Source organism: Asparagus officinalis, chromosome 5, assembly GCF_001876935.1.
Source record: "Asparagus officinalis chromosome 5, Aspof.V1, whole genome shotgun sequence".
Taxonomy (NCBI): domain Eukaryota; kingdom Viridiplantae; phylum Streptophyta; class Magnoliopsida; order Asparagales; family Asparagaceae; genus Asparagus; species Asparagus officinalis.
The window spans coordinates 12,301,127-12,315,073 of NC_033798.1; the positions used below are offsets into that span (position 1 = coordinate 12,301,127).

Sequence of the window (13,947 nt, forward strand, 5' to 3'; positions counted from 1 at the left end):
AAAGAGAACACCGAGTTTTAACGAGGTTCGGCAACTTGCCTACGTCCTTAAGAGCCACACAAATAATTTCCTTTATATTAAAGAAGATTACAAAACTTGCAAAGAGAATATCTCAACTTGAGATCTCTCAAAAATAGCAAACAGAAAAACTATTTGTTGTTCTCTCAAGGCGTGAGTTTTTTCCAACATGAAAAACTCACTCTCTCCTCAATAAATCGCTACAGGAAGAAACCCTTAAATGATCGAGATTTTTCTTCTCAAAAAACGTGCTCAAAAGTCGGGGAGGAGAAGACGCTCACAAAACGCCGCCGCCGCTCTCGAAAAATTCTCTCTGAGATTCTCCTCACACCCGCCTGCAGTTCATCGACAACCTCGCCTGCAGCAAGCCTCAAGCTCGCCTGCATCTCGTTGTCGATCTCGCCTGAGCCACCTATCTCGAGCTCGCCTGCAACGATCACATCCTCGCCTGAAGTCGCCGATCTCGCCTGAGTCTTCAACCTCGCCTGTAGGGCCTTCGCTCGAGCTCGCCACGAGCTCGCCTGCCCTAGTCGTCAACTTCACCTGTAGAGTCTCTCCCTTGCCTGTGTCGACTCGTCAGAAGCTCATCACCTCGCCTGCGCCGTCGACAGGACCTCGCCTGAAGTCGCTCAAGCTCGCCGAGGTTTGGATCTACACCCTATTTCCAACATCTTTTAACTCTTTCGACCTTTCAACAAAACATTCCTAGTTGCCGCTTAAATAAAAATAGAAATCCATCTAGGCACTAGCAGTGCCTTGCGCTTTTGATAACAATGATTATAATTTCGGTAACATTGATTGTAATAAAAAATAAAAAAGGAAAGTGGCTAAGCCTCACCTAGCCGTTTAGGCTTTAGGAACCGGATCTGACGCCTAGACACAATCTAGCACTTTCTATAACCTTGGTTACAGACAGCGTCTCGTGGATTTTGTTTAAGTTATAATTGAATCTTTTTTAGCTACAAATAAGATCTCTGAAATATCAACCAACCCTAGCGGTTTGAAAAAGTTACTATAGGGCTAATATCTGAAGTTACAATTGCAGTTCTATAACTTGTAAAAAAGGAATTTATAGCTGCAGGCTTATGGATAACTGACATTTCAATTGCATTAACGGATGTAGCGAGCTAAATGGTCTTTGATTTTAGCTTGACAAGTTGATATTGTCCCTCTCTGCAAGAAAAAGACTTTTGAGGAAGTCCAAGTTGCTAGTGAGAACTAGAAGTTCTTGTTTTCTTTTATGAATGGACCTTTTAGAATCAACGCTAGAGGTAGTTGGGATTTAAATGTCATGTATTGCACTATTTATGGATTCTGAGATTTCAAATTAAGTGAACTTCTTGTGGGTGATGATGGAATAAAACATTATGAAACGAGTGGAAGACAATGCGCAAGGTTGTCACACGAGGATAAGATTGCCAAAAAGTAATACTCCATGAGGGATCCATGTAAATTTGGTTGATAGTCATTTTCTTAGTTTGGTTTTAACTTTATTTTTTGCCTAAATATCAGAAAAGCCCCCTTAACTTTGAACACCCATCAGATAACTCTTCGTTAACTCTCAAAATATCAGGAAAAAAACCCTCAAGTTAAGGTGTCATCAACTAACCCATGTAAGTCTAAGAATTTTTCATAATACCGCATTAGAAAAATTGCCCGTGTAATGTACCCAACCGTGAAAATTAAAGCTTAATACTGTTGCTGCTTTTCTTTTCTTTACTTTTTCTTTTTGTGTGTGTGTGTGTGTGTTTGCACGTGTGTGAAAGTTATAAGGGTTATCTGATAATCACTAAAAGTTAAGGAGGTTGTCTAATATTCAGCCTTATTTTGTTATTAATATCAGATAATATTTCTCAAAGACTGGGGTCTATAACTTCTTTACAGTGCAATAATTAAAACTGGACAGCTTCCGAACCAGGCATCACTAAAAATCAAATAAAATTGTCTGCTCATAGCAAAATTGAAGTTACACCTAGATCAGTGACTCAACCAGAAGGATCAGCTGATTACAAGCACAAAATGCATTCTTCTTCAGTGAGGTTCTCACTTAAAAAGGATTATGTACATCACCTAGCAGAACTCTTAATGAGTTATGAGGACGCAAAAACTAGTCGTTGAGTAGACGAAATAGATGCTTTGCAATTAGAAATATGAAACTTGAGCCTGGGGATGTTAGGATGTGCACTCCTGCACCTGTGGCATCTCAATTCCACAGACAACAAGTTCTCATCGTTCAAAGTCACTTCTCCAGACTTTTCGACTTCCTCAATAACGTCCGTAGAATCACGAAAGAAAAGGGTGTTGAAAGAATTCCAATGTTTCTTGTTCTTAAGGTGTGGTGAGTCGAAATCTTGGCTGATAACATGAAGGTGGAGTTGACGCATTGATGGGACCTATGAAATGTCAAACATATCAATAAGTTGTCATCAAGTAAAAAGCAGAAATAGGGTGAATTTCGCAAGAGCCCATGAACTTAAGGGTTTTGTTAAAAAGTAATCCCTAAATGTAAAGCATTGAAAATGCCCCCTGGACTCTCTAAATTAACTAAACCTCCTGAACTATGAAAGTTCCTCACGCACTGCGTTAAGGTAACACGTTAAGGTAACAGTAAAAAGTCCTAAACTACCATTTTAACTTTTTATAGAATTTATATTTAGTAGATCGAGCTAACATTGTCGAGTAAGTTGACGTGTGAGAAGAACATGAAAACTTAAAATAATTGCTGGCAGTCATATTGCTTAAGTGGGACCAGTTCAGAGGGATCTGGACACTCAGTGCAGAAGCCCCAAAATTGAGGGTGTTTTGTGAAATCTACCAGCAGAAATAAGGAGAGAAATTCTTTTAGGTCTGAGCATACCGAATGATATCCAAGTCTAAAAGTTAAAGAAGCATCTTCTTTTAAGAACTTCTCTGCCCACTTAAGACCTGCATCATGCATTGTCTTCAACAACGGAAGGTGTTCCTTCTGAACATCTGCTATAGAATCGAGACCAGGCAATCTTGATACCACGAGGATGTGTTTTTTTGCCTGCAAAGAACTAGAATTTAGTTGTGGAACAGAAGATATAACTAAAATGCTGGTAATTTACCTTTGGATAAAGGTCATTTAAAGCTACAAATTCATCGAATATCTCAATGACAGCATCCTTGTGCTTCTCAGGATCCATGGCCATCTGATGAAGAGCTTGTGCCCATGAACCCCAGGTCCTTTTTGCAGCAGTTTTCTCATTCTTCTGCTTATCTTTATAAACTACCATGTTATCATCAGGTTTTGCTGCAAGGAAAAGCAAATGATTAAGCTTTTATGACACTCGTTTGTTTGAAGCAATTAAAAAATAAATTTACATTTTTTGTTACTCTCGGAGTCATGGAAGCCATCTCGTTTGTTCTTCTGATCATTGTGCAAATTATCGACACTGCTTCTCTTACTGGCATCATTTCTAGGATCACTGCTCTTTACCTCGTTGCATCTTTGGTCTCGTGTAATGGATGCAAAGTTTTCAAAAAGAGAGGCATAGGCATCACGAAGGACCTTGCAACCTTTGACATAGTCATTTTTAAGGCAGTTTGGTCTCTGTGGGTTCATATTTGGTCCAAGAACATGTATAACATGAGTAACTCCTTCTCTTCGATAGAGAGGAGAAGTAGAAGGAAGAGGAATGGCAACAGAGGTCCCAGGGCTAAGAGTATCAGCCCTTTCCTTCGTTGCCATTTCCAGATCTTCACCTGCTGCTTTGAATATAGCTGCATTAACTCCTCCACCTCCAGGTTTTAATCGCCTGAACAAGTACCATTTTGAGTCATTTGAAGTGACAACTCACTTATGCATACATCAGTTAACCATAGTGATGATATTTGTATTGATAGTAGAAGATCATCAGCAACATATAGTGCACAACTATTACTGTATATATACTAGATTGAAGGAAATCCCTGAAATTATACTCTTATATTACACATTTTATCACCGGTTGTCAGCCTACCAGAGAAATGTAGACCTAAGAGGAATATTTATTTATTTATTCATATGTTTGGCTTCTTTAAACTCAAGTTGTTAGCCCTGTGTTCGATCTTTTGGAGAAATATAGAAATGAGAGGGGCTTTTGATAGTCCCTTGAAGGCTCGATATCTACTTCACCAATTATGTCAGTTCAACTCATTTAACAACGGAGCAAACTTTCAGAAAACCTCTGAGAATAAGAGAAAAAATACATATTTGCTACAGTATATAACTGTATGTCCATCAAAAACCAATATGAACCAGTAGCTCAACTAGTAATCTTGCGGTCCATCTATGTAGCACGGACACGGATCCGACACGGCCATCCGACACGCCGACACGAGGCAAATCCTAAAAAATACATAGGATACGTGTGTTCGACACGTGTGTCCGACACGGACACGACACGACACGGCTTCATGTTATGCGGTGTCCGTGCTTCATAGCGGTCCATAAGTTTCCTTTAAAAAAGAAAAGAAAATTGTACTGTGATGTGATTGCCTGCTTCATAGAGCACTTAAGGAACTAGAAACCTTGAAAAATATATAACTCAGGCATACTAAAACACCGAGTAAATTCTGAAAGAGGGAAATTCTGTATGGTTATGTTGGAATACTTAAAATATCTAGAGCTCATGGTAGTTTGACTTCCACCCCCAAATTTTGCTCTACATATGCGTTAACATTGACGAAACAAACATATGATACTGAGCTCTATGTAGTAAGGATAAAGTGCTCAGTTTACTTTGCTCTCATTCTTTATCCATTCCGCCTATGCGTTAACATTGACGAAACAAACATATGATACTGAGCTCTATGTAGTAAGGATAAAGTGCTCAGTTTACTTTGCTCGCATTCTTTATCCATTCCGCCTGTGCATTAACATTGACGAAACAAACATGTGATACTAAGCAAATTTTTCTACATGCGATGCAGGACGATATGCATTTGATATAAAACTGTAAAGGCTAGCAAGATAAAATGTTTACTCTAGAAATTCATCATCAGTGTTGCGATGGAGAAGTTCAACTGTCTACATATGGGCATGATATATACATTAAAAAAAGGCAAGATGCAGTTGACCTGATGTTTTGGCAACCGATCCAAAGGAGTCATATATGAATTAACATACTTGATAGATAAGAAGTATGTGATATATTGTCTAGTTAATATACACAGAAAGTAGAAATGTAGCATAAAAAAAGAAAATCTATGAATGGTTTCCTAATATACATAATCAAAGCAAGCAAATTTTCTATAGGAATTCTTACCAGTTTGCAGCATTAGCAATGACTCTGCAGCATAGTTTTCCTTCTGTACAAAGCCGAGTTATGTCTCCAACAAGTGTGGAAAACTTGTTCGGGTCAATATTTTTCTTCTCAGCTTTCTCCTTAACCAAAGATAACATATGTGACTTATGGCTTATATCTACCAGAACAAGTCTGACATTATCAACCTTGTTCAAAAACTCAATAACACTCTCCACAATAACATCAGACGCCTTTCCATGGTCAAATTGGAAATCTGAGGTTGATATAGACGGGAAAGCCAGAATAGGTATATCATCTACCAACGAGTCTTTGAGCTTTATACCTTCCTTATTCTCATGCTCATTTTCAAGTTCCATGAAACAGGGGTCTTTGTCCTTAATTTCTTGTTTTGGGGAAGAACCTTGTGAACCATTAGATGCATTCTTAGGGTTCTCAACTTTCTTAAGAAACTTCATTATCCCAAGCTGCACTTTAGCATCAGGGCTTTTCTGACCAAAATTTCCAGCCGGAAGGTTATCATTCTGACCCAAGTTACTGTATATTTTAACCGCATCTCTAACATCATTTTCATTCTGACAAAAAGTAATCCTCGAGAATCCTTCACTGACTTTAGGTAACTCTTTCTTTTGTAGCATTCTATTGACCACAGCAGCAGCTTTCCCACCCTGCAGGTTGCCCTCGTGCCCGGATCTCTTCACTGACCTAGAAATACAAACCTTAGCAGGAAGATCAAGTACTACTGCGTGCACATCTACTTGTTCATCACCAAGCTTCACAAACTCAGCACGTTGTTCTTTCTCCAAATTGCATCTGTCAATAAAAACACTTTTGCCTTCCTTTAATGCAGCAGCAGCACTCTTCAAGCACTGTGATTTTGTACCAGCCTTCCCATTTGCAATAGTGTCCTGTTAGAGGCAGTTCTATTTGATTAATGGAAAAGGTCAGAGGGAATTCATGCAGATAAGAGTGTCAACCTTCTACTAACCTGCTACCTTGAAATAGTAGTATCAACCTTTAAGTGCAAGAAATGCTATAAATATTTAGGATAGCAAAATCAGAACAAGTAAAGTGGGCTGGTGTGTCTCTACATGCTCTTAGGCAGTGTTTGGGCAACTTAAGGTGAATTGAAGGTAGGGATGGATCCAGGAATTTTCCTATGCGGCACATATCCAATTATGCACATAAACTAATAACTTATATAATAAATTTTATCAATAAAAAAACTTATTCATATCATAATCATAAAGATATCAACACGTAATATTTTTCATCCTCATTTTCATATCAATACATGATAATATTCATTTTCATTGTAAAAGCAAACAAAAAAACTAGTAATATAGTCCTCCATTATTGTTCTCGAAGTTGTCACATTTCTTGTGAGGTGGGGGCACCAATCAAAATCTCTTGGGGGCACCTATATGAAAATGTACATCCCTCATAACAAATTTAAAAATTGTGTGAGGACAAGTGCCCCACTCCACTCTTAATGGATCCGTCCTTGATTAAAGGTGTAAAAATGTCTTTTTTTTACAAGCATGAAATGGTCTCTATATCAGCATGGAAGTGAAATATATACAGTGTTTGTTTGATTTTTTTTTTAAAACTAGAAAAGTAAAGATGACATGTAATATTATTGTTTATTAAAAATTGTACTAAACTTAAAAGATATGTTAACAAAAAGTATTTTAATTAGAGTGATCCCCACATTTCCAGTTTTATGATGACCTCAACGACCTTTTTCCTAGGAGAAGTTACGCATGCAATAAGTCTAATGTGACACTTTTTAGTTTTAGCATTTTACTTTCACAGATTCTTTAAATAAAACAAGTAAATTACACTTAAATACCCAACATTGCACATAAATACTGTCAGATGTAAATGGTTGCACTTAAATACAGTAGAGTTTCTAAAGTTGCACTTTAGTACCCTCGGTTATGAAAATGTAAGAACCCCTCCCCCCTTCTTGTCGTGCAAGCAGCCACATGTTATTTTTAGAACATTTTAACCCTTATAATTTGTTAAGTTTGTGGCAAACCTATTAAAATTCTATTTAAACCTCCCTTAATTCTATCTTATAATTGCATTTTGATAGGTTTAGCAATAGATCTAAAAAATAAGGGTTGAAATGTTCTAAGAATACCATGTGAGTGTCTCATGACAAATTTCAAGGGGAAATTCTCACATTTGCATAAACGATGGTGCTAAAGTGCAACTTGTAGAAAGTTTTGGGTATTTAAGTGAAACCATTTATTTACAACTGAGGTATTTATGCACAATATTGGATACACAACAGGGAATTTTAGTGTAATCCACCCTAAAACAAAACCCCGAAGTGCTAAAAGTGTCTTCGCACTTTTATTTTCCACTTCACGCAATCAAACATCCCCTCAGCTCTTATGTTGTTGACGTGGAAAACAAATCCAAGCCATTACGGTCTAAAATTCTAAATCACAAACTTACCCTGATCACTTCTGACGCGTAGTATATATTCCACGTCAGCAACACACCAGCAACATTTACTCAACTAGTGTATATGTACAAAACTACAAGCATTAGCTATTGGAATCACAAACAGAGTATTAGTTTCATATTTTACATAGATTGAAAAGATCATAACCCCGACATTCTCAAGTGCCAACGAAGTTTAATAAATTTGATTTTTTTGCCCCCTCTTCAATAAAAACCAACGATGTTAATCATGCGTTGGGACTCAATTGAACATATATCAAGTACTTTGCTCTTTTACCCCTAATTAGATACAGTGTTGCACCAAAATTGCAAATTGCACACATTTTGACAAAAAAAAAAGGTTATAGATTGACGTGGAAAACATCCCCTCAGCTCTTATGTTGTTGACGTGGAAAACAAATCCAAGCCATTACGGTCTAAAATTCTAAATCACAAACTTACCCTGATCACTTCTGACGCGTAGTATATATTCCACGTCAGCAACACACCAGCAACATTTACTCAACTAGTGTATATGTACAAAACTACAAGCATTAGCTATTGGAATCACAAACAGAGTATTAGTTTCATATTTTACATAGATTGAAAAGATCATAACCCCGACATTCTCAAGTGCCAACGAAGTTTAATAAATTTGATTTTTTTTGGCCCCTCTTCAATAAAAACCAACGATGTTAATCATGCGTTGGGATTCAATTGAACATATATCAAGTACTTTGCTCTTTTACCCCTAACAGGGCCGGCCCTAGCATAAGGCAACTAAGGCCTTTGCCTTGGGCCCCAAGTTGGATAAGGCCCACCCACCCATATATATAATATATGTAACTTAGTTACTTAAGCATAAACCTAACCCTATTTAAAAAGTGAAGATCCAAAGATAAAAAGTGAAGCTAATAGCTTAGCAACTTATGAGATTGAAAATTTTGAATTCTTAATAGCTATGAATATTTGGTATGACATATTGTTTGCTGTTAATTCAGTTAGTAAAATTATTGAATATTTCTTATACATAGTTGATAAATCGCTTGGCTCAATTGAAAGTAGGTTTGAACAATTTAAAACGTATGAAAAAAAATTTGGTTTTTTGTTTGATTTGAAAAAATTAAAAGCTTTAGATTATATTGAATTGAAAGCATATTATCTTAATCTCGAAAATGCACTAAAACATGATGAACATTTAGATATTAATGGACTTGATTTGTTTTCAGAATTGAGAGTGCTTGGGGAAATTTTAAAAATAGAGATTAATAGTCCAATTGAAGTGTTGAACTATATAAAGTGGTTAGATTATTTTCTAAATACTTGTATTGCTTATCGTGTACTATTGACTATACTCGTAACAGTTGCTTCCGCTGAAAGAAGTTTTTCAAAATTAAAATTACTAAAATCTTATTTAAGATCGACCATGTTACAAGATATTGAAAATAATATGTAATTTTGCCGCTCAAAAGGTAAGAAGAATGAGATAAAATGTATTATGAGTTGTATCACTTAGGCCTCATCCAATATTTCGCCTTGGGCCCCAAAATTCCTAGGTACGGCCCTGACCCCTAATTAGATACAGTGTTGCACCAAAGTTGCAAATTGCACACATTTTGACAACAAAAAAAGGTTATAGAATGGACCTGACAAACCCTAACCCAAGATCGGCGGCCGGCGCTCAAGACATCGTTGCAGAACGTGGACTTTCCGCTGCCCGGAGCTCCGCTGAGAATTACGACTATGCCCTTGGGCTTCTCCTCTGAATCTAGACAAAAAGAGGGGCTTTTGGTAAAAAGTTAAAATTGAGGGGGTAGAGTGAGAAAGATGTTACCTTGGTGCTGGGGATTGGCGTCGAGGTCCATGAGAGAGAGGGAGAGAGAGGGTCGAAGCGGGAGAGCGAGAGAAGGGCGATGAAGGAGAGAGCTCGTGTGCCTTTACAAAGGGGAATTTGGTGTATAATCGAAGGACAGGGAAAAGGGTAAATTTTCCAAAACCCCTTGGACTTTAGCTTGATTTGTAGCGTACGTTCTTGAACTTTGAAAATTGCAGAAAACCACTGCAAATCGCTGCTAATAAAACATATCTGGGGAAAAAAATGAACTTTAAAAAAGATACTAATAAAATTCCTCAGCTCATTTATTAACACGTAGCACTTCTGGATAGTCAGTTTAGAAAGAAAAATTGCAAGTAACACCCCCTTTCTCATTAATCAAGGGGCCTTAGTGCTAACAAACGAGTTGAAGTGTGTTAAATGGAAATGAAGATGTACATAGGAATTTAGGGGGTGTTTGGTTACATTTCTATAAATTATAGGAAATGTTTTCCACCCAAAATTTGATTTCCTTGTATTTCTTAAAAAAATTATAGGAAAAGTTTTGAGAAGTTAAAAAGTACAAATTTTCTTACTTTTTGTATTTTACTTGTTTGGTTCAAAACAAGAAAATGACTCATAGCTTTTGGGAAAATAGCAACATTTCTTATAATTTATAGAAATGTAACCAAACACCCCCAACTATATAGAAAAGTGAGAACTTTATAGAAATGTGTTAATGAGTTTTATTATTTAAATAATGAATGCGTCAGATTTCCAAGAGATTTCCGCCCATTTTTGAAGGAAATCAATTTCTATAAAATTTGGTACTTTTCTGTACTTTATAGAAAACATTTCTGTAAATCTTTTTTGAGCCAAACACAGTTTATAGAAATCTATAGAAATTTCTTAATTACAGAAATGCCATGCGTCAGTACTTTTGAGAAAACATTTCTCAAAAAACATGCAACCAAACACCCCCTTATGTGCAATCTATCCAAAATCCAAAAAAATAGTTTTATATGCAATTTACTCAGTACTAATAAAATTCCTTAGCTCATTTATTAACACTTAGCGTGTCTGGACGATCAGTTTTAAAAAGATAAATTGCAAATAACACCCTCTTCCACAAGTGCTAACATCTGAATTGGATAGTGTTAAATGGAAATGAAGATATACATAGGAATTTATTAACACTTAGCGCTGCAGGATAATCAGTTTTAGATAGATAAATTGCAAGCAACGCTCCATTTCTCATTAACTAAGGAGGCCAAGTGCTAACAACTGAGTTGCATAGTGTTACATGGAAAATGAAGACATACAATAGGAATTTATACGCAATCTACCCAAAAAATGGGGCTATATGCAATTTGCTCTTGCGAAAACGAGAAGTTTCGAAAGGAAAGAGAGTGAAAAAAGCGAAGGGTAAGTTGGTGTATTATTGTACACTCAGGGTGTGTAAAAGACAAATTAACAATATTAAAAACACTGTGGCTGCTGGGATTCGAGCCCAGGTCTCCACGGCCACAACGTGGAATTCTAACCACTAAACTACAGCCACTGACGCTTGAAAGGTGCTTATCTTTATTTAGGGGCTGTTTGGTTGGTTTCCTAAAAATCAAGAAAAGTAAATCGGTACAAGGAAATCAATAAAATAATATTTTTATCCATTTCCATCCCTAAAACTCACCCACAACATCCAATAAAATATTATTTTTATCCTCCAACTCATCTCATTTCATCTCCTTTCTTACCTTTAAAAATAAACCAAACACAAAAAATGTGTCACATCATCCAACTCATCACATCTTATTTTATCTCATTTTTAAAAATTACACACATCATCCAATAATATTGTGACAACTCATCTCATCTCATTAAACATTCCTTTCCACCCATTTCCTAAAAAAAAAACAAGAAATTAATTTCCTTAAGTACATGTCACATCATCCAATAATATACCTCCAACTCATCTCATCTCATCTATTTTCTTATTTTTAAAAACGAACCAAACACAAACAACCTCAAAAACATCATCCAATAATATACCTCCAATTCATTTCCTTATTTTTTTAACCAACCAAACAACCTTAAAACAAGTTTTTAAAAAAATCACTCACATCATCCAATAATAAGGTGACAACTCATCTCATCTCATCTCCTATTCTATAATTTCCTTTTTTTTAAACCAACCAAACAACTTCAAAGTAATTATAATAGGAAATAGGTTTCCTAAAGTTTGATTTCCCAGTTTTTTTGGCCAAACGAACAGGCCCTTAAGGGCTGTTCGTTTCGCCAAAAAAAAAAAAAAATTAAAGAATAGGAAACCTATTTTCTATAATAATTATTTTGAGGTTGTTTGGTTGGTTTAAAAAAGAAGGAAATTATAGAATAGGAGATGAGATGAGATGAGTTGGAAGTATATTATTGGATGATGTGACACATACTTAAGGAAATCAATTTCTTGGATGATGTGACACATACTTAAGGAAATCAATTTCTTGTTTTTTTTTTGAGGAAATGGATGGAAATGAATGTTTAATGAGATGAGATGAGTTGTCACAATATTATTGGATGATGTGTGTGATTTTTAAAAATAAGATAAGATGAGATGTGATGAGTTGGATGATGTGACACAGTTCTTGTGTTTGGTTTATTTTTAGAGAGACACTAGAGGCACACTCTCCACCACACCTCCCACCACACTTCCCCTCCTGCTACAGTGCACCAGGGCCCACTTGAGATTTAAAATTTAAATCTAAAGTGGGCCCCGGTGCACTGTAGCAGGAGGGAAGGTGTGGTGGGAGGTGTGATGGAGAGTGTGCCTCTAGCATTTCTCTTATTTTTAAAGGTAAGAAAGGAGATGAAATGAGATTAGTTGGATGATAAAAATAATATTTTATTGGATGTTATGGATGAGTTTTAGGGATGGAAATGGATAAAAATATTATTTTATTGATTTCATTGTACCGATTTCCTTTTCTTTGATTTTAGGAAACCAACCAAACGGGCCCTAAAAGTAAACGAAACAAACGACAATTTAAAACCATTTGTTTTCTTCGGATTTGGTTTATCCTAATGCTAAATTACAATATTTCTCAATGCTATTTCATTAGTGTCGTGTGGTTTTTTTAAAGGGTCTTGCTACAGAAACCCCAAAATAGGGGACCCCTGATGGGACAGGTGATGTGTCAGCCCCTGGGGGCTTGATGCACTGTTCATAAACAGTGCTGTTAGACCCTAGAGGGGGGGTGATTAGGGTCTTATGCTAATCTAATCCGATTAAATGCCAATTAAAATTAATTAACAAGTTATCCTAGCAAGTATGAAATACCACAATATATATGAGCTAGGATAAGCAATGTAAACAATGAGATATATCCTATATGATGAAATATATATATATATATGCAAGGATATATAAACTAACACAAGGGGTAAACAATATGAACTAGATAGTGGATCATGTAAATAATGAGCTATGGACAATGGCGATAAGAAATATAAACACAAGTATAAATAAACGCCAAAGCACACTCAAACACAAGATATGATCACGGAGTTCGGACCTTCCGTCCTACGTCTCCGCTCCCCACTCCCGGGGAGAAATCCACTAACACAATCCGGTTTGGAAGCCGGAACTTCTTCTACACACTCGGTTTTCTAGCTAACCGAAAACTCTACAACTCACACTCTTGCAATCACACTCTACACCCACTAAGTGTTGGACCTAGCCGTGTCTCCCTCAAGTGCTCGGTTACAACCTCTCCCTAGGCACGTCAACCGACGCCACTCCTCTTGGGACGATCCCCGACTCTCACCACACACTCCTCACTCGGTGTACAAGTGTATTACAAAGTGATTCTCACAATAAGCACAAATATGACAAATGATTGTTCTCAAAACAAGGTGAGAACTCAATTAAGCACAACTCTTAGTCACAAACCCACAACCCCAAATTATACTATGAATGTAAATACAATAAGCTCAAAAGGTTGTGTGTGAACAAAGAGATATAAATCAAAACTAAACTCAATGTAGTTCTAGCTTAATAACAATGATAATCAAATATATAAAAAAGCTAGAAATAGAGTTTAGAAAACTTCTCAATATATCAAGAGTGGAGGGAGAAGAGTTGGATGCCCAAACACCAATAGATGATCTCCTCAAGCTCTTGTAGAATTGAATCACAAAAACAAACTCTCAATTTGCTTAAAAGCTTTTTAAACACACTTAAACCAAACTAAAACCCTTGTTAAAAACTTTATTAAACTTGATTAAAAAACTCTCTTAACTACTTTGAAAAGACATCAGCAATGGGGTATATATACCCACTCAAAGCTCAGCCAAAAACACCCAAAACAAAAGACCAAAAGACCCAGCCAACGGTACAAA

The 13,947-nt window shown here is 36.4% G+C and overlaps 1 protein-coding gene and 1 non-coding gene across 3 annotated transcripts; both read right to left on the reverse strand.

Moving 5' to 3' along the window:
* LOC109842914 (transcription factor bHLH140) lies at positions 1,940–9,707 on the reverse strand. Of its 2 annotated transcripts, none has more exons than XM_020411831.1 (7): positions 9,574–9,707; positions 9,386–9,501; positions 5,289–6,193; positions 3,364–3,797; positions 3,108–3,292; positions 2,876–3,046; positions 1,940–2,411 (listed from the first exon to the last, which is right to left on the reverse strand). In XM_020411831.1, exons 1-7 carry the CDS (start codon positions 9,602–9,604, stop codon positions 2,109–2,111), a joined length of 2,145 nt encoding a protein of 714 aa, XP_020267420.1. In that variant the 5' UTR covers positions 9,605–9,707; the 3' UTR covers positions 1,940–2,108. The 2 variants fall into 2 exon arrangements, with proteins under 2 accessions (XP_020267420.1, XP_020267419.1); XM_020411830.1 differs by having other exon boundaries at positions 9,386–9,507.
* On the reverse strand, positions 11,042–11,113 carry TRNAH-GUG. The gene has a single exon. It is a non-coding gene; the product is annotated as a tRNA-His (tRNA).

What these genes read in the sequence shown, in the direction of transcription:
- LOC109842914 (XM_020411830.1), bottom strand. Translation starts at nt 9,604, where the DNA reads ATGGACCTCGACGCCAATCCCCAGCACCAAG. An exon ending in CTTGGGTTAGGGTTTGTCAG is followed by an intron (nt 6,194 to 9,385) that starts GTCCATTCTATA and finishes TGCCTCTAACAG; the next exon opens with GACACTATTGCAAATGGGAA. An exon ending in TTAGACTTGGATATCATTCG is followed by an intron (nt 2,412 to 2,875) that starts GTATGCTCAGAC and finishes GACATTTCATAG; the next exon opens with GTCCCATCAATGCGTCAACT.